The sequence below is a fragment of the Agrilus planipennis genome, unplaced genomic scaffold (genome assembly GCF_000699045.2).
Source record: "Agrilus planipennis isolate EAB-ADULT unplaced genomic scaffold, Apla_2.0 scaffold266, whole genome shotgun sequence".
Taxonomy (NCBI): domain Eukaryota; kingdom Metazoa; phylum Arthropoda; class Insecta; order Coleoptera; family Buprestidae; genus Agrilus; species Agrilus planipennis.
Window position 1 is genome coordinate 310,530 of NW_020439035.1, and position 26,996 is coordinate 337,525.

The 26,996-nt window shown below is 34.4% G+C and overlaps 2 protein-coding genes and 1 long non-coding RNA gene across 3 annotated transcripts; all 3 read left to right on the forward strand.

Annotated features, from left to right (window-relative positions):
• Nucleotides 1-209: 209 nt before the first annotated feature.
• LOC108741353 (zinc finger BED domain-containing protein 1-like) lies at nucleotides 210-2,131 on the forward strand. The gene has a single exon (XM_018476150.2). It carries the CDS (start codon nucleotides 232-234, stop codon nucleotides 1,555-1,557), a length of 1,326 nt encoding a protein of 441 aa, XP_018331652.1. The 5' UTR covers nucleotides 210-231; the 3' UTR covers nucleotides 1,558-2,131.
• An 852-nt stretch (nucleotides 2,132-2,983) lies between these two features.
• Nucleotides 2,984-8,761, forward strand: LOC108741350. Its single transcript, XM_018476149.2, has 2 exons — nucleotides 2,984-3,981; nucleotides 8,660-8,761. Exons 1-2 carry the CDS (start codon nucleotides 3,694-3,696, stop codon nucleotides 8,759-8,761), a joined length of 390 nt encoding a protein of 129 aa, XP_018331651.1. The 5' UTR covers nucleotides 2,984-3,693.
• A 9,093-nt stretch (nucleotides 8,762-17,854) lies between these two features.
• Nucleotides 17,855-21,280, forward strand: LOC108741361. The gene is made up of 3 exons (XR_001938496.1): nucleotides 17,855-18,078; nucleotides 18,599-20,216; nucleotides 20,274-21,280. It is a non-coding gene; the product is annotated as an uncharacterized LOC108741361 (long non-coding RNA).
• The last annotated feature ends 5,716 nt before the right edge of the window (nucleotides 21,281-26,996 follow it).

Sequence of the window (26,996 nt, forward strand, 5' to 3'; positions counted from 1 at the left end):
TGTCCATTTTTTCATAAAAATTAAAGACGATCTGTATATGTTGAACGTGTCGTCACCAATAAAATGAAATAAATGAATAATAGCCGAGATCGGCCGCGACGTCTATCACACATCGATTGATGATAACAAATATAATTTGTTATTTGTGTTTTGAACATTATAAAGTGCATTTAATATTTTTAATCAATTATTTTGTGAGTATTATTGATATTAAAACTTTATATCGAAATTATGAAGCGTGGACCAAAAACTTCGTCTACAGTGTGGGAGCATTTTAAAAGGAGTGGGGAAAAGAAAAATAACGTAACTTGCAGTATTTGCAAAAATGAATTTAAATATTCCGGAAATACATCAAATTTAAGGGAACATTTAAAAAGAAAACACCCGGCTTCCCTATTTCCGCAACGTGAACCCGAAGAAGATGCCGATGAAAATGTGGTAACATCAGTTGTAGATCCTAGTCAAGAAATTGACTCTTCATCCCATAATTCAAGGAGACTATTCCCTGGTGGATCCGCTGTACCAATACCAATTCCCACTAACATTACAGCAAAAAACCAAGGAAAGCCTCTATCGAAATCGAAAGGTTCTCGCCAACTCAGGTTATTTGGTTCTACTAGAGGCGACGGTCTAACACCGGAAATGAAAGATAAACTTGACAAAGCTCTTTTGCAAATGATTGTAATAGATTATCAACCACTGTCCATTGTAGAAAATAAGGGCTTCATTAATTATTCAAATAACCTGAATCCACATTATCAACTGCCAACTAGAAAACTTTTAACATCAGTATGGCTTGAAAACTTGTACCAAGAGGAAAGTCGCAAAATTAAGACCATACTGACAGATGTGGCAAATGTTGCAGTAACAACAGATATCTGGACGTCAGATAGTAACAAAGCTTACATTTCTGTGACAATTCACTTTGTTTATAATAACCAGATGGTTTCCAGGAACATAGCCACCAACGAACTGGAAGACGTTCATCACACAGGAGAAAATATTGCAAGAGCCCTTAATTCTATTTTTCAAGAGTGGAATATCAACAATAAAATCGTCACAGTCGTATCTGATAATGGGGCAAATATCAAAAATACTATCCGACAGATAAACGTACACCATCACCCGTGTATCGCCCATACCTTAAATCTAACTGTAAATGAAAGTTTAGACGATATTCCCTTGTTAAATACAGTTATTAAAAAATACCGGTCTCTAGTTGGACATTTCAAACATAGTGTTGTCGCATCTCAAATTCTCAAGGAAATGCAAATTCAAATGAATCTTCCTATTCTTAAGGTCAAACAGGATATAAGAACACGATGGAACTCATGTTTGATAATGATGGAGAGACTTTTAAAAATAAAAGCGCCGCTGTCAGCTGCCATAACATCTATCCCTCAAGCACCTGAATTTTTGGACACTGCAGAGTGGCAAATAATAGCAGACTGTGTATCGTTGTTAAAACCTACTGAAGATATAACTACGGTTTTATCGGGCGAAAAATATCCTACCCTCTCCATGGTACCTCCTTTAATTAAGGGCCTACAACTTTAATAAATAAGGTAGTGACCGCAGATGTGGCAAATCAATTAAAAACGTGTCTATTCGATTCTATATCAAGAAGACTCGGAAATCTTGAATGTAACAAAATTGTGGCCAAAGCTACCCTATTAGATCCCCGCTTTAAAAAATTAGCATTTGGTGTTTCGGGAAATGCAAATAATGCACAAACATTGGTTCATGAAGAGTTAGTTTCTATTCTATCAGTGCAAACTGAAGAAGAAATACCAAGCGCTTCCGCCGATACTTCTACTTCTACTGTAGAAGCCAAAACCTCGGATTCAATTTGGACATTTCTAGACAATCAAGTGAAACACTCGAAGTCACATATTACACCAAATGTCACGGGTGTCACAATGATGTTGCGTCAATATTAAGAGCTGCCATATTTATCGAGATCAAGTAACCCTCTGGAATTTTGGAAATCTCATTCAGGGATTTTTCCCGATCTTTACCAGCTACAGGCAAAATATTTGTGCATCCCTGCCACTTCAGTGCCATCAGAACGAGTTTTCTCAAAGGCAGGACAATTAACGAATGATCGCCGTAACCGTCTTAACCCAAAAAATTTGGACTATATAATTTTCTTAAATAGTGTATTTAACAATTAGTTTAAAATTCAAAATATCTCTTCAGTTACTATATCTACAATTTTGTTGTTTTATTTCTTTTGTTACATCTGATTAATCTGAAAAGGATATATTTTTTGTGTTTATGACATTTATGTGCATTTACTTATAAAATAATTTTTTTATATACATACAGTGCTTCCCAAAAGTAACGAATAAATTCGATAAAATTGTTGAGAAAAATATTTAAAAAAAATGCTCGGACCCGTCGATTTGTAATTTTAATTTATCATTTAGAGATGTCACTTTCAACCCCCCACCCTTCAACCCTTACGCGTCAGCCTACTTGACAAAAAGAATTCAAATAGCAAAGTACCNAAGGGATTTATTCACTAATAAGCTATAGCTATACGTGTGTCCTTGTTTACGTGCGGTTCGTATTTATTTTTATTTTACCGGTAGCAATTATTTAGATAAAAGAAGAAAATTAATTTTGGTGTTCGGTGAAATGAACCAAATAATATTCGTCAATAAGAGGTTACGTCCAGGCTAGATAAATGAAAATTATTACACTTGCGGTTACAGGGTAACTCTCTTCATAAATTGTTACACAATTAAAAAGATAAGAGTCTTTTGAAGTTTGATTTTTAATGGTCGATATAGATACAAAAATTGGCCAATCATGTCACAACCTAAATCATTGTCTTCATCTGAAAATAACACTATATAAGTAAGTAAGTATCGACAGGAACAATTTAAAAATCAAACTTAAATGTATGAGTATGAGCATTATGGCTCTCGCGACCTCGAGTACCGCGACTCTGTACCAGTGCCGTCGGGGTTAGTGCTGCGACGCTGCCCACTCTCCCCATCAGCACCACCACTATCACCTACGTGGTGTCTTTGTAATTCTCCCCGTGCTGCTTCTGCTAGTTCTGCAGGTTCTGCTTCAGCAAATGGAAATCGCAATGGCCATCCATTTATTACCCTGCACCGAAATGGTGAATGCGCCTGAGATGGCACTTGCCCGAAGAATAATTGAAGACGCCACTCCGCCCGGCTATACACTTATTAATCAAGAACCAGCGGTGCAGACAGGGCGGCACCCTCATCGATGGATAGCGGTATTCACCAGAAATGACAATTATTACAGTTGTGGCTGTAACTACTTAACTGTTACAAGACGAGCATTTCTGAGGTTGCAACCACAGGGAAGTGCTGTCAGCAATGTAAGAGGTACAAAAAAGGGGCTTTTCCTGGTAGTCGATCGAGAGCCGATGTTTGGGTTATGTGATCAGGAAAGGCGCCTTAGCGAGCGGTGTGGATAAAATGGTAACAGGATGACAACCTGAATTAATGTATGCTAAGACATGACGACAGAAGGTTGTATATAGAGGATCGATGTATGGACTGTAAAAAAAATATATAGTGTGGTTCGTTTTGGGCCTTGTACTGTTGAGTTTAATTTCAACCCTTACAAATTCAGGAGTGGGATTGGTTAATCCATGTGCATAAAAAGTACATTTAATAAGTTAGTGACAAGTGTTTAAAGACAATTAAAATGGGCAAACATAAAAGTAGTAATTCCCGCCAACAAAGATCGCAAACTCCGGATGGACACCCCCCTGAAATGCCATCCACATCAAGGCGACTATCGTCATCGGGAGATTCCACATCTTCAGAGGGATACACCCCAGAAAGATCACCCCCACCCATGAAAAGTCCGCAAAAAGCGACCAGAAATACGAGTTCCAAAAGAAAACACAAAGAGAAAAGTCGAAAAAGGTCTTCAACATATGAAAGGGAAATCTCGAGGCAAAAGAAGAAACTCGCACGTCTGGAAGAAAAGGTAAGTACTCTTTTAAATGATAGACTCTCTACAATTAATGTTCCGACTCTTAGTCTAGCCGTAATTCCAACTTTTGATCCAGGTGTCGGTTCATTAAGTGTATCGGAGTGGTTAATTAAAGTAGACGGACTTGCAACTTTTCATAAATGGGACGAATTAACTGTAATTAAATTAGCCACAAGTCGGTTTCGGGGAAACGCGCGTAAGTGGTACGATTCACTTAAACAATGTAGTGTTACCTGGAATGATCTTAAAGATTTATTGTTAACAACTTTTCCTGAACCGGTTAATTTTGGGAAATTATTAATTGAAGCAGCGAATTATGAACCCAGTTATAAACAAAATTTGAGTGATTTTTGTTTTGAAAAGGTGGCAAAACTAAATAAACTAAATTTGGACGTTCCCGAAGAGTGCTTGATTGACAGTGTTATCGAAAGTTTAGGTGATGATACTATTGCGTTATCTGCAAGAGCGGCAAAATGTAAAACAGTAGGCGAATTAGCCAACTATTTGAGTCATCAATCAATTACTAAAATAAGTTTTACTAAAAACAGTAATACAAGCAGTTCATATCATAAAAAATTAAAGGATCAGGTTCCTACTCAACTTTATAAACAAAAACAATATAAGAATTCGTCGATAAAAAGAATTAATTGTTATAATTGCGGCGGAAACCATCGCGTATCAGACTGTCGAAAGCCGATAATAAAATGTAATTTGTGTAACAAACTAGGTCACACACGGGAACAGTGTAGCGACAAATCACGTTCGAATAAAAAACAAATTGCCCAGTGTGAAACAGACTCATTATTAGGCCCCGCAATAAAAACAAAAGACTTATTTATTAAAAATGCTCGAATTAACGGACGAAAAATAAAATGTTTGGTCGACACGGGGAGTAGCTGTACGATTATTCGCTATTCCATTGCGAAATATTTACATTTGAACATCACAAGCGATGTAAATATTACCATAAAAAGTTTCATTGAGACTAGCCTCAATGTAAATTTAACATCGACGGTGCGTATTGTTAGAATCGCCACCCAGAGGTGCCTCAAGTGTATCAAAATCTTTTGCAGTTCCTGACGATTAAAAACAATCAGCCATACAACCAGCTTTGTCATTTGTTTATGTTTCGATATTATTTATGACTTATCGGAATCGATATAATATAAGCGAACATTTTGCGAATAGAGAAATGTAAAATAATGAATGAACAGTATGAATAGAGAAGTCTGACTGTAAAACGTACGTGTATAATCTTTCTTATATAAAAACTATTTTGTATTGTGTCGGACATTATTTTTGAAATAACCCTCCTAACTTACAGTATACATGTGGATGAAACAAGAGCAAAAAATAAAATTAAAAACCGATGAACCTGTAGTTTACAGACCATACCGAATGTCTATTTCCGAAAGAACAATACTTAACGATATAATTGATGACCTATTAAGAAACAATATTGTGAGACCATCTCAATCACCCTATGCCAGTCCCATTATACTTTGCAAAAAAAAAACAGGTGACTATAGAATGTGTGTCGATTTTCGAAAACTTAATGCGATTACCGTGAAAGATAAGTACCCTTTGCCTCTTATAGAGGACCAGACAGACAGACTAGGAGGAAATATTTTCTTTACTGGGCTATATATGGCTTCAGGTTACTACCAAGTCCCAATGGCTGAAGAGTCCATTGAGAAAACCGCGTTCGTAACACCCGATGCGCATCTAGAATTTGTGCGAATGCAATTCGGGTTGTGCAATGCGCCGGCCGTTTATCAACGATTAATAAACGATATACTAGGTGACTTAAAATATACTAACGCCTTTCCCTATATTGATGATATCATCATACCGTCGGTTACTTTCGAGGAAGGCTTGGACAGGCTGCATAAAGTTTTAGAAGTACTACTAAAAGAAAACGGCTTGACTCTAAAATTGAGTAAATGCACATTTTTTAAAAGAAAAATTGAGTACTTGGGGAGAGAAATTAGTAGCGAGGGTGTACGTCCGGGATCATTAAAGGTAAAAGCTGTGATGGAGGTGTCAGACCCTCAAAATATAAAGCAAGTAAGACAATTTTTAGGATTGTCCGGCTATTTTCGGGAGTTTATCCAAAATTATGCGTACCAAGTGGAACCATTAACACGGTTACTTAAAAAGGATACCAAATGGTCCTGGGGCGAAGAGCAAAAAGCAGCCGTTCAAAACATCAAAATCGCTTTATCATCAAAACCTATTTTAGCAATATTTGACCCCAAACTACCAACCGAACTACACACGGACGCGAGTTCAATAGGAGTAGCCGGTATGCTAGTACAGAAACATGACATAGGGATGACAGTAGTCGGTTATTTTAGTAAGCAAACCACCCCCGAACAAAAATTATAACATTCGTATGAATTAGAAACCATGGCAGTCGTATTATCTTTACAACATTTTAGGGTTTACCTACTAGGTATCCAATTCAAAATAGTCACCGACTGCAGTGCATTACGTGCAACTTTTGTCAAGAAGGACTTACTGCCTCGAATAGGTCGATGGTGGTTACAAGTCCAAGAATATACGTTCGAGCGGGTACTAAAATGAGCCACGTTGATGCTCTTAGCCGTAACCCCATCGAAGAATATATAAATGCTATTGATTTAACCGAAGCAGATTGGATTGTCGCGACCCAATCACAAGACGACACCATAACCAAAATCAAAACTATACTTAGTGAGGGTACCCGAAATCGAAACACAAAACAATATTTTGACAACTTTTTGTTGAAAAATGACAAAATTTATAAGACTCCCTAATGGAAAAAATGTTTGGCTAGTGCCAAAAGGATGCAAGTGGCAAATATGCAGGTTATGCCATGATGACTCTGGTCATTTAGGATTTGAAAAGACACTTAAAAGAATCGCCGAAAACTATTGGTTCCCCAAAATGCGCGGCTTTGTAAAGAAATATGTACAATCATGTCTATCTTGTATGTATTATAAACATCCTTCTGGTAAAAAGGAAGGTCAAGTGTATTCAATCGAGAAGGTGCCAGTACCTTTCGATACAATTCATATCGATCATTTGGGGCCATTTGAGAAAAGTTCGAAAGCAAACAGTTATATTTTGACCATTATAGACGGATTCACAAAATTTACAATTCTTGAAGCAGTGAAAGATACGAAAACAAAACACGTGATTAACACATTACTCAGTTTATTTTATATTTTCGGGACCCCACGACGTATAATAAGAGATAGAGGTTCGGCCTATACGTCCAAAAAGTTTGAATCGTTTTGTAATAAATATGGTATTCATCACACTCTAAATGCGGTAGCCACGCCTCGGGCAAATGGCCAGTGTGAGCGTGCAAACCGGGTTGTGCTAAATACCCTAGCAGTAATGGCTGCAGGCATGAAAGAGTCCAAATGGGACACACTTGTTAAGCCAATTCAAGGTATTCTGAACTCTACAGAAAATAAAACCATAGGTGTTTCACATTTAGAAGTTCTGGCGGGATACAAAGGGCGAAACATCGCAGAAGCGAAAATTCTTAGCGTTGTGCAAAATGAGGTAGAGCGACTAGATTTACAACAAGTAAGAGAAAATGTGAGTAAACGGATCGTTAGAGATCAAAATGTTCAAAAGAAGCGATTTGATAAAACCCGTAAAAAAGCAAAACAATATACTAAAGGTGAAATAGTAATGATACTAAAAACAAGCATACAAGCTACAGGTAGTAGTCAAAAACTCGCACCATCGTTTAGGGGACCATTCAAAATCACAAGGGTTTTGTATAATGACAGGTATGAGGTAGAGGACCTTCGGGAAGGCATGAAACGGTCACGAACAGTTGTAACCGTCGGCCAAATGAAACCTTGGATACTCCTAAGAGGTGAGAAGATGACATAGGGCCACCATTTTACTAAGTTAAAAGGCACATGTCCTCTTCAAAAAAAAAAAAAAACAATAATAATAATAGTAATAGTTTTCAGGATGAATGAGAGTATGTCTGTGATACGCGAATGTGAAAGTACAAATGAATGAAATATGAACAATTTTAAGGATGACATTATGAAAAACGCACACTAATTATGTATGTATGATTGTGGCATATGGCCGTGTGCAAATGAAAAAAAAGGGGCTATGAGGGTGACATATCTTCACAATATTATTGGCTAGGGCCAAACATTGTTAGGATTCATCAAAAGAATAGGTAGCAAATGTGTCATTGACCAAAGTGGTCAATATCAATGTATGTGTACCCTGCAGGGCTAGCTAGCTAATGTTGAAACGACACAAAATCACTAAATAATGAATGAAAATACATATGTACGCATGTGTATAATGATGATAGTAAAACAAAACGTGACAAAGGGATGTCATGAAAACGTAGCAATGGCTACCAAAATCACTCAAAGGAATGATCTAATGGCTGCTCTGTAGCGATGACTACTGTGACATATGAGATCACTTAAACTAGAGCACAATGATTGTCTTGTAGCGATGGCTACTATGACACATGTTAATGACTTCTTTGTAGCGAGGGCTACTGTGACACAAGGTCACGTATGTGAAGGCGACAATGGTAAAAGTGCCAAGGGGTACTTATAAAGTGAAAGTGTTGAATGAGTCCAACTACTATTCTTATAAAGTTTTTACTTCTTACTAATTTAATTTTGTTTCATAGATAACGATAGTGGACAAAGCCAGTCGGAAGATGATTTTGAACCACACTATGGGTTTTGGTGGGGTTCAGAACGATCAATCTGAGGACAGCTTGATAAAATAGGATGGCCGAATGTAAGAGGTACAAAAAAGGGGCTTTTCCTGGTAGTCGATCGAGAGCCGATGTTTGGGTTATGTGATCAAGAAAGGCGCCTTAGGAAGGCCAACACGAGCGGTGTGGATAAAATGGTAACAGGATGACAACCTGAATTAATGTATGGTAAGACTTGACGACAGAAGGTTGTATATAGAGGATCGATGTATGGACTGTAAAAAAAATATATAGTGTGGTTCGTTTTGGGCCTTGTACTGTTGAGTTTAATTTCAACCCTTACAGCAATGTGCAAATATCTAATTTTCCTAATCAACCTACTATTAAGGTAAAGGTAAAATTCAATTCGTTTCTGGTACATTCATTTTATAGGTATTAATTATTATTACAGGTAGAGTATCTTGTGTACTGCGAATGCACAAAAATTCCCCGCCGGCGACGCCGCCACTTCGTAAGCATCACAGAGGGTACGGCCTATTATTTTCTTGAAAATCAACAAACATGTCAAACGGTGGCGCCGTATCAAAAGGAAGATACCACTTGTGCTGGTACATGAGACCTGAGACCTAAACCTGGGAAATGGGATATGGGGTGGAATATGGAATGTATAAGTTGACCATACCTGACCATACCTATTAGTACTACTTTATTGAACACGAAACAAATTATATTTTTAATATCTCATCCTATAGTATAATCTTATATTTTATAATAATTATATATTATATGTCATCTCTATGTAATTTTTTCTTGTATTATTTTTCAAATATAGCACATAGCCTGGATGGAGCCAGTATTACCATGTGTGTATAATTAATATTCCGTGATTAGTTGTGTAGTAAAATGTCACGCGTTATATGTAAACTTTGTAAACAAAACGTAAAAAATCAGAAATAGAAATCGATAATGGTAATAACAATAAATAACATCAATATCGTGTTTTGTATTCGTACTGTTCGTTACTGGTTCTCGTTACTCGTTAGTCATAGTGGTAATGTGACACGTGAGCACGCGAGATTCAAATACGAATCTTGATGACTTTCGTTTTTCTTTTTTTGTCCATTTTTTCATAAAAATTAAAGACGATCTGTATATGTTGAACGTGTCGTCACCAATAAAATGAAATAAATGAATAATAGCCGAGATCGGCCGCGACGTCTATCACACATCGATTGATGATAACAAATATAATTTGTTATTTGTGTTTTGAACATTATAAAGTGCATTTAATATTTTTTGTGAGTATTATTGATATTAAAACTTTATATCGAAATTATGAAGCGTGGACCAAAAACTTCGTCTACAGTGTGGGAGCATTTTAAAAGGAGTGGGGAAAAGAAAAATAACGTAACTTGCAGTACTTGCAAAAATGAATTTAAATATTCCGGAAATACATCAAATTTAAGGGAACATTTAAAAAGAAAACATCCGGCTTCCCTATTTCCGCAACGTGAACCCGAAGAAGATGCCGATGAAAATGTGGTAACATCAGTTGTAGATCCTAGTCAAGAAATTGACTCTTCATCCCATAATTCAAGGAGACTATTCCCTGGTGGATCCGCTGTACCAATACCAATTCCCACTAACATTACAGCAAATAACCAAGGAAAGCCTCTATCGAAATCGAAAGGTTCTCACCAACTCAGGTTATTTGGTTCTACTAGAGGCGACGGTCTAACACCGGAAATGAAAGATAAACTTGACAAAGCTCTTTTGCAAATGATTGTAATAGATTATCAACCACTGTCCATTGTAGAAAATAAGGGCTTCATTAATTATTCAAATAACCTGAATCCACATTATCAACTGCCAAGTAGAAAACTTTTAACATCAGTATGGCTTGAAAACTTGTACCAAGAGGAAAGCTGCAAAATTAAGACCATGCTGACAGATGTGGCAAATGTTGCAGTAACAACAGATATCTGGACGTCAGATAGTAACAAAGCTTACATTTCTGTGACAATTCACTTTATTTATAATAACCAGATGGTTTCCAGGAACATAGCCACCAAAGAACTGGAAGACGTTCATCACACAGGAGAAAACATTGCAAGAGCCCTTAATTCTATTTTTCAAGAATGGAATATCAACAATAAAATCGTCACAGTTGTATCTGATAATGGGGCAAATATCAAAAATGCTATCTGACAGATAAACGTACACCATCACCCGTGTATCGCCAATACCTTAAATCTAACTGTAAATGAAACTAGACAATATTCCCTTGTTAAATACAGTTATTAAAAAATGCCGGTCTCTAGTTGGACATTTCAAACAGTGTTGTCGCATCTCAAATTCTCAAGGAAATGCAAATTCAAATGAATCTTCCTATTCTTAAGGTCAAACAGGATATAAGAACACGATGGAGCTTATGTTTGATAATGATGGAGAGACTTTTAAAAATAATAGCGCCGCTGTCAGCTGCCATAACATCTATCCCTCAAGCACCTGAATTTTTGGACACTGCAGAGTGGCAAATAATAGCAGACTGTGTATCGTTGTTAAAACCTACTGAAGATATAACTACGGTTTTATCGGGCGAAAAATATCCTACCCTCTCCATGGTACCTCCTTTAATTAAGGGCCTACAACTTTAATAAATAAGGTAGTGACCGCAGATGTGGCAAATCAATTAAAAACGTGTCTATTCGATTCTATATCAAGAAGACTCGGAAATCTTGAATGTAACAAAATTGTGGCCAAAGCTACCCTATTAGATCCCCGCTTTAAAAAATTAGCATTTGGTGTTTCGGGAAATGCAAATAATGCACAAACATTGGTTCATGAAGAGTTAGTTTCTATTCTATCAGTGCAAACTGAAGAAGAAATACCAAGCGCTTCCGCCGATACTTCTACTTCTACTGTAGAAGCCAAAACCTCGGATTCAATTTGGACATTTCTAGACAATCAAGTGAAACACTCGAAGTCACATATTACACCAAATGTCACGGGTGTCACAATGATGTTGCGTCAATATTAAGAGCTGCCATATTTATCGAGATCAAGTAACCCGCTGGAATTTTGGAAATCTCATTCAGGGATTTTTCCCGATCTTTACCAGCTACAGGCAAAATATTTGTGCATCCCTGCCACTTCAGTGCCATCAGAACGAGTTTTCTCAAAGGCAGGACAATTAACGAATGATCGCCGTAACCGTCTTAACCCAAAAAATTTGGACTATATAATTTTCTTAAATAGTGTATTTAACAATTAGTTTAAAATTCAAAATATCTCTTCAGTTACTATATCTACAATTTTGTTGTTTTATTTCTTTTGTTACATCTGATTAATCTGAAAAGGATATATTTTTTGTGTTTATGACATTTATGTGCATTTACTTATAAAATAATTTTTTTATATACATACAGTGCTTCCCAAAAGTAACGAATAAATTCGATAAAATTGTTGAGAAAAATATTTAAAAAAAATGCTCGGACCCGTCGATTTGTAATTTTAATTTATCATTTAGAGATGTCACTTTCAACCCCCCACCCTTCAACCCTTACGCGTCAGCCTACTTGACAAAAAGAATTCAAATAGCAAAGTACCCTTTGCGATACCTCGATGAATAGATGTTTTTATTCTGAATACAACAAAAAAAGAAAAATGAAAATCGGTTGATAAATAATGGAGTTATTCGTCAAAATATTTATTAAATAAACATCAATAATCGAGTAGGTATTGACACATTGACCGCAATAAGTGACAGAAACGATAACTTAAATGTCAAACACAATTGAGCTTAACGTTTTAATAGTAAATGGACAGCAATTTGAAGATTTAATTTAAGTAATTATAATTTTCCCTAATTTTATCATTATTTAAATATACTTTTTTATTTGATATTGTATGTATTTTATTTCTTAATTCTGAAAACAATTTTATCGAATTTATCCGTTACTTTTCGGAAGCACTGTATAATTAATTATATAATTATTATTTTCCTGCTCAAGTAAATAAATATCTCGCATTTCATCTCCCTTTAATACCTCGTAGCTGCTATATTATTAATTATTATACTATTACTATCTCTTCTCTGTTCCAGTCAGCCTTCAGTACAGCAGTTCCCTCTACGAAATAATCAGTAACGAAAACGAACGCTTCACTCGACCTCCATCGTAGATATTCGATAGGTGTAGGCGTATACCAGTTGAATAATTCGTAATTCCGTTTCCAGTCGGAGTATGAGTATACGAATACTAAATAAATAATAAATAATACTACTAATTTTTATCTCGATATATCGAAAAAGTTAATCGAATTAGTTGCTTTCAATTTACTATCGAATTATTCGAATTGTCGCAACACTAGCTGTAATTAAACAGCTTAGATTAGATCATATGAATAAGGAATAAAAAAATAAAATTGCTAAACTTTACAAAGAATTCAGTTCTATTTTTAGTACCGATCAACAAAAATTAACCGCGACTGATAAGTTTCCCATCATATTAGGATAACTGACGATTTACCTGATTACCAAAAAAATTCCCGACACCCACAAAAATTCAACGAAATTCAAAACCAAATTAAAAAACTACTTAATCACGGTGTAATTCTGCACCTTGGATTCCTTGTTTGGATAGCTACAAAAAAGATGGATGCTCTAGAAAAAAAGAAATGACGCATGGCAATTGACTTTCGTGAACCTAATAAAAAAACCGTTGAAGACAAGTACCCTTTATCATGAATTGAAGACGATTTAGACTCCTTAAGAAAATGTCCTTGTTATTCTACTTTAGACTTAACTTCTAGCTTTTAACAAATGCTTCTCCGTCAAGACTACAGAAAAGACAGCTTTTTCTATTGACAACGGACTCAAAAACGCACCCGCTACATTCCAACGCATGATCGACACCGCTTTTGTTTAGATAGACGAAATCGTTATATTTTGAAAATCACTACTTGAACACGTAACAACTAACTAGTTTAATACAATAATCCACAAGCAACTATGTCTACATAGCTACGAAATATAACAATATTATCAAAACTTTCCGCTCTCAAGGCCCACTTCATATGAACGTATTAAAATGGCAATAATAATAATAACGTCTGATTCAACTTATAGCATGAAATAGAATTTTGCGATCAACATAACTAGCACGTCGCAAATACCTTGTCTGACCATCACACGTGGGAGATATCAGTTAGATTACATTCTTGTTAAACAAAGAATCACGTGAAGAGCTGTAGGAGTTATTTAGTAACAGATACAGATAGCGATCATAACCCAGCTGTAATGAAGATCAGACTGAAATTTAAAATTATAAAGGAGAGGGAATTTAGAAAACGTATTTAGTTCTAAAAACTAAACGCGTGATAGGCTAGATATAAGGACAGACGAAATACTAAAGCGGGCGATAGAAACGAATGACATGGATGTAGAGACAGAACAGAACTGCATTAAAACGTGTCTAGATTCCGCAGCTAGAGATATAGAATATCTTAAACAAAACGAAAGTAAGAAACCCAGGAAAACAAACGAGATCGTAGGATTAAGACTAAAGGAGCAAATTAAATGAACACGATGGATGGAAAAGGTCAAAACAATATAAGGCTATAAGGCTAATAATTAGGAAGTATAGGGCAGCTAAGGGACAGGGAATTAATAAGTGAAGTAAAAAAGTATAAGAAAAGTTTGAAGCAATTGAAAGAGATGAGGCTTAAAATATAACAAAAAAGAATTTTAGTGAAGTAGGGTACAGTGCTAAAAATATACGAAACGAGGCACTTGGATAGAAAATGAAGAAACTGTAGAGAGGTGGAATGAATATCTATAGAACCTACACGCAGGTCAAGAGTTTAGAGATGTATTAGAAAAAAGACAGTGTAGAGACAGATGGGCTGGGATACCTCATAATGAGAAAGGTGTCTCATTTAACATTACAAAAATTAAATAATAATAAAAGGCACCAAGTACAGATGGGATACAAGCGGAAATCTTACAAGATGCAACCAAGAAACTAGAGATCAAGCAATTAGCCTAAATTCCAATTTGGGTTAAGATGAAAACGAGGAAGGTTCTTTACAATATCTTCTTATTCTTGGAAGGGCGAATTAAAATGGGTTTCAACAAATATCGTGAGAGGCCATTTTAGCTTTACGGGTAACAAAAATAAAATTATATAAATGGCTAAGAGCGCATACATAGGATTTAGCGATTTAGAATGTATCTTAAATGTACTTAAAGATGTAGGGATGAGATACAAAGATGGAAGTTTTGAAACATCATACTTTATTTGTATAAAGAGTAACAGGGAGTTATAGAACTTGACCAGTAACGCAGAGAAGTAGATATTGGATAGGGAGAACGAATACTGTCACTAGTACCTTTTAATCTATATATCGAGAATTTTAGGGATAGTTATACAAAGGCAAAAGATCATTATGCTTAGATTTACAGATGGTATAGCAATATTAGAATTGAACTAGAAGTTAGCCCTAAATAAAATGGAAGCGGTGCCGATAAAATGTTTTGTACGAAAATAAATAAAACTAAATAAAAAATATTGGTAAGCAAGGTAAGGAAATTTGGGAAAAGAGTAATTATAAAGGCAAGAGACGAAAAATTGAAAGAAGTCGACCATTTCCAGTATCTAGGAAATCAAATAATTGAGGATTGAAAGAGCAGTACAGATGTAAAACAAAGAGAAGCGCAGGGTCAAGTCGTCTTTAACAAAAAGAAGTCACTTCTGTGCTCTCGAATGGTTATATTACAGATTATAAAAATATTATTAAAGGTGTACTGTACGGGTGCGAAATGTGGACGTTAGATGCTGCGGAAAAGAAAAAGAAAGAATGACAGTGAAGACACAGTGATTGGAAAATGCTAGAAATAAGGATGTATTACAAAAAGTAGGAGAACAGATGACGTTATGGAAGTCAATAAAAAATAGGCGAGATAGGTGGGTAGAACACTTTCTCACGCATGAAGGACCAGTTAGAAACCATGAATGGAAACGGGAGTTAAAAGGAATAGAAGTAGACCTAGTTTAGATTACTGTTCATCAATAGTTAAGAATGTGGGATTAGGGAAATGCGAATAGTAGCTTAAGACAGGAAAAAGTGGAGGTGCGTGTTCAACTAGTCTTAAGACTGTCGACACCTAAGGTGATGATGATAACATACAATACCTTCCTATATAAAATATAGCACACTGAAAAAAACTACATTAAACAGATAAAAATGTCTGGTACATTATAAGGTTCCTATCTTATCTCCTAATTACATCATATATTAAAAAGAAATTAAGTCAAAACTGTACTGGAAAGGTTTTTTATTTGATGCAAAACCAGCACCGACGTTTTGCTTTGTTTTGGGTGGATTTTTTTATAATGAAGATGTTACACTTTATTGTATTATTTAATACTAATCAGGTATTAAAGTGAAAAAGCGATTTTTACATTAGGTAAGAGCATTAAAAATAAAATTTCATGAGTATAAATAAAACAATAGATAAAGTAAGTACATAAAATCCCAATCATTCAGTCAACACCATTATAAAGATGAAATCATAAACAATTTAAATATCTAAAAACTACGTGGCCAGCAATCACACCTGACAACTAATTTAACGATAAGTACAATTTGATAATGAACAACATGCAACAAAAAAGTGTCACATGAAAAAAATAAGAAAAAAAAATGATTGATGTATTTCACTGTTCCGTTAGATTAACTTTGTAAACAACTACTTTATTTCAACAAATATAATGAGGTTGTCACACAACTGATTGACAGACTTCTAAAATAAAAAGTTTATTTTTAAAAAACTCCTTTGTTAGAATTTTTATCGTATCATATATACAGGGTTATTCATGTTATTCGACACGAAATATGGCTGAACTTCCGAAAAGGTGTTACCTTAAAATGACATAAAATTTTGTATGCAGGGGTTTTTTGGGATGCTGGTTACGAATTTCACCATGAAAATGAGCGCAAATGATGAGAAGTTTGATATATCGAAGATATATCGATAATCGAAACTCGAAATTTTCTGGGAGTGAGCGGAGTATTTTCTTATGGATTTGATAATGAGAAAAACGAAAAAAGTAATGAAAAAAATCCTGGACTTATTATTATTTTAATTCTTGAACTTACAAACTAAAAAGTTCAAATATTTTATATTATTTAATATTATATTTTACATGATGATTATTTTTTTTTTAATGAACAAAAATAAAACGTAGATTAGATTACTGTTCGCAAATAGTTAAGGATGTGGGTTGTTTTAGTATTAGAGAAATGCAAAGATTAGCTCAGGATAGGAGTAGTGGAAGTGCGTGTCCACCCAGGACTGACGACCTTAATATGATGATGAAGAAAACACTCCCCTCACTCCCACAAAATTTCGACTTTCGATATATCAAACTTCTCATCATTTGCGCTCATTTTCATGGTGAGATTCGTAACCAGCATTCCAAAAGATCCCTGTATACGAAATTTCTAGTCATTTTAAGGTAACACCTTTTCGGAAGTCCCTCCCGAAATATTACGGCTATTTTCTTAGATTTTGAAAAAGTATTGATATGAATGTAGACAAGGATCCATATATTTTAAAACTATTTTCGTAACGTCCAAAGCAAATTAGAGTAGAGGTAGAACTAGTTTAGATTACTGATCACAAATAATTAAAAATGTGGGATGTTTCAGTTTTAGGGAAATGCGAATATTAGCTTAGAACAGGAAAAAGTAGAGTACATTTTTTAAATGGAACACCCTATATATTATTACATTTTTCGATTATGTAATCAAAATAAGAGGAAATTTCATTAAGGTTTAGGAGAAGTAAACCTTAAGGATTTTGAAATATTTCTGCGAAAAGGTAGTGTTTAAATTCTATTAAACTATTAAATTCTCAACTTGCATTCCCGCTTTTAAAACCAAATTTGAACTGACATCTACTTATTATAAGATACAAGTTTTAAACGGTAATAAATGTTTTAGTTTAAACAAAACACCATGTATTTTATGTCAACAACAATATAGACTGTCAGATGGCATCAGAGAAAAAAAAACAATTTTTAATAGTCTGCCAATGATAAGGGACATATTTAGGAAAGAGGCGGCATGAAAGGGAAAAGTATTGAATAGGATAGGAACCAATCTACTTGTGTTAGAAGCTTAGGCTTTCGCCTGGTAGTTGGCGCTAATCTCCGTGGTCATTTGTCCATTTCGTGTACCGTTGCAATATTATTCGTTTAGGTGCTACAGTGAAATAACGCTTATCGCAAGTTAATTTATGAAGCACTCATAAAAAACTTCGGTGAAATTTGGATAGTAAACTTCAGTGCAGCAAGATTAGTTTACTTGGAAGTGGTATTATTAAGGTAATTACCAATAGGGAGAATCTTCTGAAAGTATGGTTAGTTTCAGAGAAAATTATTATGTTTATAAATTCGCCAAATGGTCCTGAAAGGAACGGAGATAGAAGTATTGAAAGGGTCACATGGATGACCTTTTCATTTCTTTTCTTTGTATTTTATCACTTTGACAAGCATTAAATATAAGTTAACTAAGTCTTACGGTCAATTTGGTTGTTGTTATACACGCTCCTATGTTTTGAAAACTTTGGATGAGTTTTCATGGTGAAATAAATGGTAGTTAAAAATATTTTGTATGGGTTTGAGTTAAGTAATTACACGAATATATAAGGGTTTTTACACGAAAAAGTATGCAACAAGTAAAAAGTAAATATTAATAATTAAAAACGAGGTGTTCAATGCCCAATAAAGGGTCACAAAGCTTATTTTAATCATCAACTAATAATAATGAGGATCAACTAAACATTGAGATCCGTTGCAAACATTTATACGTACGCCATATATTTTATCTTCCATTTTTATTTAGAATGGAGAATTCACCAAAAAAGGGAATGAGAAATTCAAAAGAAACTATAACAGAGGTAGTCAACATTGTCTGCAAGGCAAATCATCCATTCGATCAGTTGCAAAAGAGTTTAGTATAGCCAAGTCTATGTTAGCTAGATTAGTTACTAAAGCGAAAGGTATGCCACCAAGTTCTTTTTTTTATGAACCCAACTTTGGATACAGAAGAGTATTCACAGCTGAATCTTACTTCATCGAAAATGGTTTACGGTTTAACATATCTTTAAACTCGAGAGCTCGCATACCGGTATGCATTAAAATTGAGGAAAGAAATGCCTACAAACTGGATTAACTATAAAAGTGCGAGAGTAGATTGGATGAAGCATCTTATGAAATGTCATAGTGCATTGTCCCTTCGACGTCCTGAGAAAACTAGCTTATCAAGAGCGATAGCTTCGATATAAACTTGAAGAAGTATTAAAGAAATACAGTTCTACAGCAGACAGAATATTTAATCCTGATGAAACTGGCTTAATAACAGTGTCTGAATTACCCATTGTTACTGCTCCACGTGGTGCTAGTTGCTCATGCAATTTCTACAGAAAGAGGCCAGTTAGTCACCATGCTTGCATTTGTGTCAGCCACAGGTAACCAACTTCCTCCTGTCTTTATATTTCCACGAGTTAAATTTAAAAATATTATGTCAAAAGGTTGTCCACCCGGAAGTTTAGGACTTTGCCACAAAAGTGGTTGGGTGACGGCTGACAATTTTTACACTGCATTCAGGCACTTTTTAGAAAAATCAGTCATCTAAGAATAGCCCAATATTGTTATTAATAAGTAACCACGAAAGCGACCTTAATATTGATGTTATAGACCATGCTCGTAAAAATGGTGTAGTATCGACTGCAGCCATTAAATGTAGCTATTTTTGGATCATTCAAGAACTATTGTAGAACTGCCAAGAGTGATTGGATGGTTAACAACCCTAAAAAAATTATATCACTTTACCTTCTATCACAGTTTGCTAACACTGAATTTCTCAATGCGTTTACTCCAAAAACTATTTGTTCCGAGTTTTTAAAAACTGGCATTTTTCCATTCAAAAAAAACAAGATTTTTTGGTAGCAATCGTAACTAACCACTTTACTGAAGACCCACATAATACAGCTAGTACCTTGTCTGACCCTGGTCTAATCTTATCTACGATTAGGCCTATAATTACCAAATCTCCTTCTATAAAACCGTTTCCAAGAGCATCACCTCGGCAAGAATCTCAGCATGGTAGGAAACGTGGTTCTGATCGTGTTATAACAGAAACGCCCGAAAAAAGAAAGATTGAGGAAAACACAAATGACAAATTTTTAATTTCTTAAACAGTATTTATATAAGTCCAACAAAAATCTCTTGGAATTTTAATATTGAAGATTTTAAGAGCATAAATTTCAGCAGACGGGGACGAACACATGTCCCTGCTAAAGAATCAGTTGTACAACTTCGAGATATTTTGAATCTCATAAGCAAAAAAAGGATAATGACCTTCAAAAATTGCTCAAATGGGTCCCAACAAGATCCCACCACTTTTTTTAGAGCTTTGCTTACAAGGAAGTTATAAAAGAGGACAACGATGAATACCAAAGGTTTTTTTCGATTGTCATTTGTTTTACTTCAGTTTAGTTATTAAAATAAAATTTTAGTTTTCTCCAAGATTGTTATGTTACTCACTGGGAGAGAACGCCATCGCGGATAAACTACTGCGGCATTTTAGAACAAGGGGCTGGACAGTAGAAAGTAAACATCATGTTCGTCACTTCAACCTAGCCATTCATGACGGCGACTCCATCGTTATAACCGACATCTAGGTGTCATGGAACGGATCCACTCAGTGACATTACAAATGTAATCGTTTTCCTGTCTTCTCTTCATCACGGCGGGGAAGTGGACGACTCAAAGAAGAAAGAAGAAATTGCCAAAGATGGTGTCCCTCTACAACTTAACCAAAGGGGTAGTTGACACCGTCGATCAATTGTCAACTATTTACAATGTATCATGAAATAGTCGTCGATTGCCCTTGACTTTATTCTTTTCTCTAATGAATACAGCAGGTATTAACTTCCAAATTATTCATAGAGAAAATATCAATTGTTAAAAGAAGTGATTACCTAATCCAGTTAGGGACAGAACTCATAAGTGATTATCAAAAGATGAGAATGCAAAATGACGGAATACCAAGAGAACTTAGTGGTGTAGTTAGCAGAATAAGAAGCGAAACATCAGGGCTCCCTAGCAAAAACGAAAACAACATGGACTGGGAAGATGTCGTGATTATCTCTAACCCTGTGATCGCAAAACTAGCCACACCTGTGAAAAGTTTTATAAGTTTATATACCTTGAACATGCTAATATGTCCTGCGAAACTTGTTCAGAAATCGCCAATGTTGATGACCAATAAAAATATTTTCTGTCTGCTCTAGTACAAATATCCATTGGTTTCATGTTCTTACTACACTAAATTTTGTGTTTTCGATTTGTTTGATTCACAATATTAATGTTTTAAAATAAAGTTCTTATGGGTCAAATTAAAAACTCTCCTGGAGTATCCGACCTTTAATAAACGAGAAATCACATAAAAGAAATGCTGGAATATGAATTCAGGTAAGAAATACATATTTCGTTCATCTTCGTTTCGGCTAAGTGGAGTTTTAATAATCAAGAACATTGAAGATTTATCTCTATTCAAACACAGAATTAATGACTCAAAGTAATATAAAATAACTTTAATTAATTTTATTTCTTCATATCAAATTGATTTATAATTACACAGCTTCGTAATTTAATACAATTTTCATCTCGGTATTAAATAAATACATTCATNATAAAAATAAAAATTTAAATAAAAAAATTGCTATTAAAGAAAACTTTTGCTCGTACGTAACCAAACTGTTAATGTCCCTTTCCGAATCTGATTACGAAAGTGTCAAAGTTTTTATTAAGAAAAAACAATATAATTACAAAAACCAGGAAGTAGTGTATTAATAAAAAGTGTATTAATAAAAGATGTGTTAATGATTGCAATTTTTTACTGAAGATGAAAGAGAGGCGCTCCTTTAATTATTCTGGAATTTAAAAAGTAATTTAGAAAGGAACGCAAGCTCAACATTCTCGGAAAAGTTTGACATATTAATACTTGTTTATGAAATGTGAGGTTCAAAGACGTGTATGTCTGCAATTTTTGTAACTCACAAGCTAGTTAGAAATTCATTGCAAGGAAAAATTGAAGAAAACAAAGACAGAAGGGGTAATCATGCATTAAAACATAAGCCCACACCGGACCAAATGACAGAATTCAAAAATTTTATAGAAAACCTACAGGCACTACCATCCTATTACTACTGTGCGTCTAGCGCAAAGCTACATCTCCCAATTGAATCTAAAAGTATTGCGAATCTTTGTAAGATATATTGGTCAACAATACATGATTGTGGACGGTAAGGTAACTCCTAAGAATTTCTTGCTTCAAAATTTCTTCAAAAAGGATTATAATATAGGAATACACGTGCCTATTAATGTTTTTAGTGCGAACAGAAAAGTATGAAGTGATTACTTAAAACCATCAGAACGATAAAAATAATGCAAAATTACTTGTTTAAGCGGAACAAAATAAATCGTCACAAAATAGACTTATTGTAATATCTTTTAATTTACAGAAGGATCCTACTACTCCACGTGCGCCAGATATGTTATCTGGGTTTGGAAGTAAATATATACTGTTTGTAACTTTACAGTGTATCTATAGAATATTTATATTGAACCTGATTCAGAGAAGAAAAACGAAGTGGCTGGGTTATCAAAAAAAACAAACATCAGATAAAGAACATAAAATCTGGAGTAATCCAGCTGTGGAACAAATAATTATTGAAGGTATTGCAAATACCTAAGTCTACAACACAGGAATCTCGACCTAATGCGTGGGTTCCAACCGATTATAATAAAATGTATCTACAGGGTTATTCAAACTGGTGGTACATTAGACGTTTTAGGGAAACTAAGCGTGACAGATCTGAAAATTTGCTGGCGGGAGTTATCGATGATAATCTGTTTAACTAAAATAGTTTCAACTGTCGATGACTTCCGGTTATACCGGATGTTGATGCCAACTTCGTTATTTAAAATTTTAAAGTACCCTTGACAACTAACTTGTATGTCTACAATGAATAGTTTCTGGGACAAACACAAATGTTAAAAATCAAAATTTTTTTTTTATGTTACAAAAATGATGAAAGACGAAGCTTATTGTTAGCTATGCACGATGATTCATCCTTGTGGTGCGATATCGGCAAATTTGTTTGGGTTATGGGACGCCTTTTGACACAAACACGGTCCGTAGGATGACGGAGAAAAAAACAAAGACTGTGGACTTATTAATTTTTGGATTATTATGTTGTGTAAGAAATCAAGCACCTTTTCACAACTACTTTAATNGCTTAGATTTGCAGATGAAGTAGCAGTTAGGAGTGAAATAAAATGGAAGCGGTATAGACAAACGGTATGGTACGAAAATAAATACAACAAAAACAGAAATACTGGTATGCAAGGGAAGAAAAAGTAGAGATAGAGCGAATATAAAAGTAGGAGGCGAAAAATTAGATTTTCAGTATCTAGGAAGTCTAATAAGTCAGAGTGGAGCAATTGAGATATAAAACAGAGGATAGCGCAGGATAAATTTTTAGAAGCGTTTGTAAGAAATCAAGCACCTTTTCACAACTACTTTAATCTAATTCTTTATAACTTTCACAATTTTATTGAATATATTATATATTATTTTTCACGTGCATACCACTTCGCTAGCACAATCTTTCTGTTCTCCTTTTCTGGCTAACTGTTGATAGTTTTAGTGGTTCCCCGATGTCGCGTCTTAGCATAACAACGGGGCCCGAACCGGGATGCCTTCTCGCTGTTCTTACAGTTGCTAGCAATGAGACGTATTAGATGTAATGACTCATCAAGTAAATTTAAGTGTTCAGTTGTTTCTATCTTTGAAATGTTGTTTTACTAAAAGTTCACCCCATCATTATAGTAAATACTTTAATTCAGATATAAATACTTTCTTTCGTTGTTTATGGAGAATTCTGTGGATGGAGATTCAGGACAGTGATAAATTCATGGACATGCATCTTATGTTTCAATAATATTGCTTCAATTGATCAACAAAAAATCAAAAGACAAAAGAACATTACTTCCATTGTTTTCATTTCAACTAACACATTTAGAAGTAGTATTCGAAGCTTAGATAGCACCAAAATCCGTCAAATCCCTCTTAATTCTGCCATATTTTCGCTTATTCATGGGAGCTAAATCAGAATACGGTTAGCTAAATCTTCTGCAACTGAATTGTAGTATTCATTATAAGCTTCTCCTTCATTTTTGTAAGATAAAAAACAAGAGGTTTTGATTCTTTGCATTCGCAGTAGCTGTCCATATTACAAGGCACACTTTTGTTATTGCCAAAGTTAGTGAAATTATCCGTTTTAGATAAAAATCCAAATTTATACAAAACTTTTCAAATGAAGCAGTATACAACATCCACTTGGATCGAAGGATAAAAAGAGGAATCGAATGACAAAATAAAATATAGTAGGTGCCATTTCGAAAAACGAAGTTAATCGTGTTTGAAGTTTTTAAACTTTGGATTTTTTTTTGGACGCCCAGTATAAATTATGAAGCTCAATTTTAGTATAACATAAGCCATGAGTAACGAATATGACTGGTAAAAATTTCAACACTCTAAGTCATTTTTTGTGGAATTTATGATTTGTTATAATTTGGGTTGCGATAGCGATTTTTTTTCTGTAAATTAAATTATCAGAAAAATTATTCATCGTAGTAAAAAGTCTTCATGTTATGCCTAAGAGGTGGATATACCTTGGTCATATATTTCTTGACCATTGCGCCTCATACCAGCCAAAAAAATTAATCGTTGAACCGCTGTTACTTCAAACTGTTAAAAACATTATACGCCAATGAATGTGATCGGTGGCTAACAAATAACCCAGGGAGGCAGATAATTGTCTTTCAAGTTGCAAAAATGCAATGCGAAGCTTCTGAGCGTTGTTTTATAATAGATAAAGGAGTGAAGTCCTTTGAAACTTGTGGCATTTATCCGATTAAATAGGACGTATTTAGTGACGTGGGTTGAATTAAAGACTTACACGCATCGATTGAAATGTTCTTGCAGTTATATCGGATCAGGGATCAAACAGTTATAGATATTATAAATAAAATATCATAGTTTATGTTTTTATTTGGTTTTATAACACATTTTTTAACCCAATTGTAAGTATTAAATGTGTTTTTAAAATTTTCTCAAAGGCTCGTTCCCTATTTTAATACAAGACCGTCTGTCTTATCCAAATTTCATTATCTATACAGAATGTTCAAAAATAGAAAATATAATGACTTTCTTCCTTCCGCTGTTACTGACAGTAACGATATAGACAAAGAAAAATATGACAGTGTATCAGATTCAGATGCTGAAGATTCCCTGCCTTTATCTGTATACTTAGAAATACAATGACATTGTCCACTACTCAAAAGCAATCAGATGGCAATCCGGCAGCATGCATATCCACGGAGAATATCTCAAATACAGAATGTTATCATAACCCTACATTTGGTGACACTTCACTGAAGAATATTGTTACTTCAAAAGAAATAGCTACTTCCGTTCTCTAGAAGATCACAAAATCAGAAACGAAAAACACAAACTTGAAGTAGAGCGTGAAGAGAAACGTAGAAATGAAGAAAATAAAAGAAGCGTAGAAAAAATTTTTACTAATAAAGAAAACTACAAAAACCAAGAAAAATCTTCAGGAAACCATGAGTGTCCCGCATGCGTTAAAAAGTACAGTGATCCGCCCATAGAAAATTGCATTCAATACGAAATATGCAAAGTAGGGTGACACGAAAAATTTACAGCCTATGAGAATCTAGGAAAAGTTATTTGTGATTATTGCATATAAAGTATGAGTTTGTGAGACTTTTGCCCAACAAGTCCGAGTTTGCGTTTTTTGAATTCATTTTTTTTTGTTAATAACTTCTAAAGAATAGATCCTTTTTGGTTTTATGCCAAATCGCTATTTTACTATACCAATGAATAAAAATTTTGTTTTGAAATTATTTCTCATTTCTAACAGTAATGTAGTCTTAACTGCGTCTTTTTGTCCCATACTACTCTACAAGAAGAGAAATTTTTGTGATACTATTTGGTATTTCATTTAAATATTGTTCCACCTCTTGCTGTTTAGTGTCTCAATTCACATGATTTTCATAAGTTAATAATTTTAAACATTTTCATAAGTTAATAATTTTAAACATTTTATTATATCCTGATTATAACTCTTTGCTGGATTCGCTTGTTAAGTTTTACTATTAACAGATATATTTTCTTTTAATTAATTAGATATCACCAATATCTTCAAATATGTATTTAATTGCTTAGTTCAGACATTTGTCTTATTCTTGTTGTAGAAATGAGTTAATCAATTAAAAATTGCTAACATTGTAGTTAAACGCGTACCTTATCTCTGGTAGACGGCTGGTAATACTTAGGTCATCCGTTATTATTAATTAATCATCAGATACGCTGGTTTTGTTTAAACAAATAATAATTACAATAGAAGAGTTACAAAAAGTCTTTCAAACGACTAGGTCGGTCTCTTATCGTATTAATAGGTAACGCACATGGTATTTTCCGGAAGGTGTAACCCCTATTCCTTTGAACAAATTTAAAACCCTCCAAAATTAAGTGTAAATATCAAACAAAATTTTACTTCGAAAGTGTTTTTTTTGAAGCACAGAGAATAGTATCAGCCTTTAACTGGCGACAGATTTTTGGACATCTTAATCTTAAGTACACACACAAAAGGAAAGTAGAATCCTCCTAAGTGTCGATTGGTGTGATTAAGTGCAAGATTCCCCAAAAATCTTCAGAAAAAGCTGCATAGGAGAAATCCCAAGGAGCAACCCTACAGAAGCGAGGTGTCCAACACAACTCGAAGGAGCAACCTCACAGAGGTGAGGTCTCCCACACAACTTCAGCGAGCAACTACACAGAGGTGAGGTCTTCCACACAACTTCAAGAAGCAATTTCACAGAAGTTAGGTCTCTCACACAACTTGAAGGAGTAACCACACAGAGGTGAGGTCTCCCAAAAACTTCAACAAACCGAAAACATCAAAGAACTTCAAGGTATCCCAACGCAAAATCATTTTTTTTTTTTTTGTAAAACTAAAATTCTTGTTAAAAAGTGTATCAATTTATTGTCCAGTTTCTAATATTGAATATACGTAATATAAATTTATAATCAGAATTAATAATGCAAAACCACAACCAGGTCAATCAACCAACGACAGAACAATTAA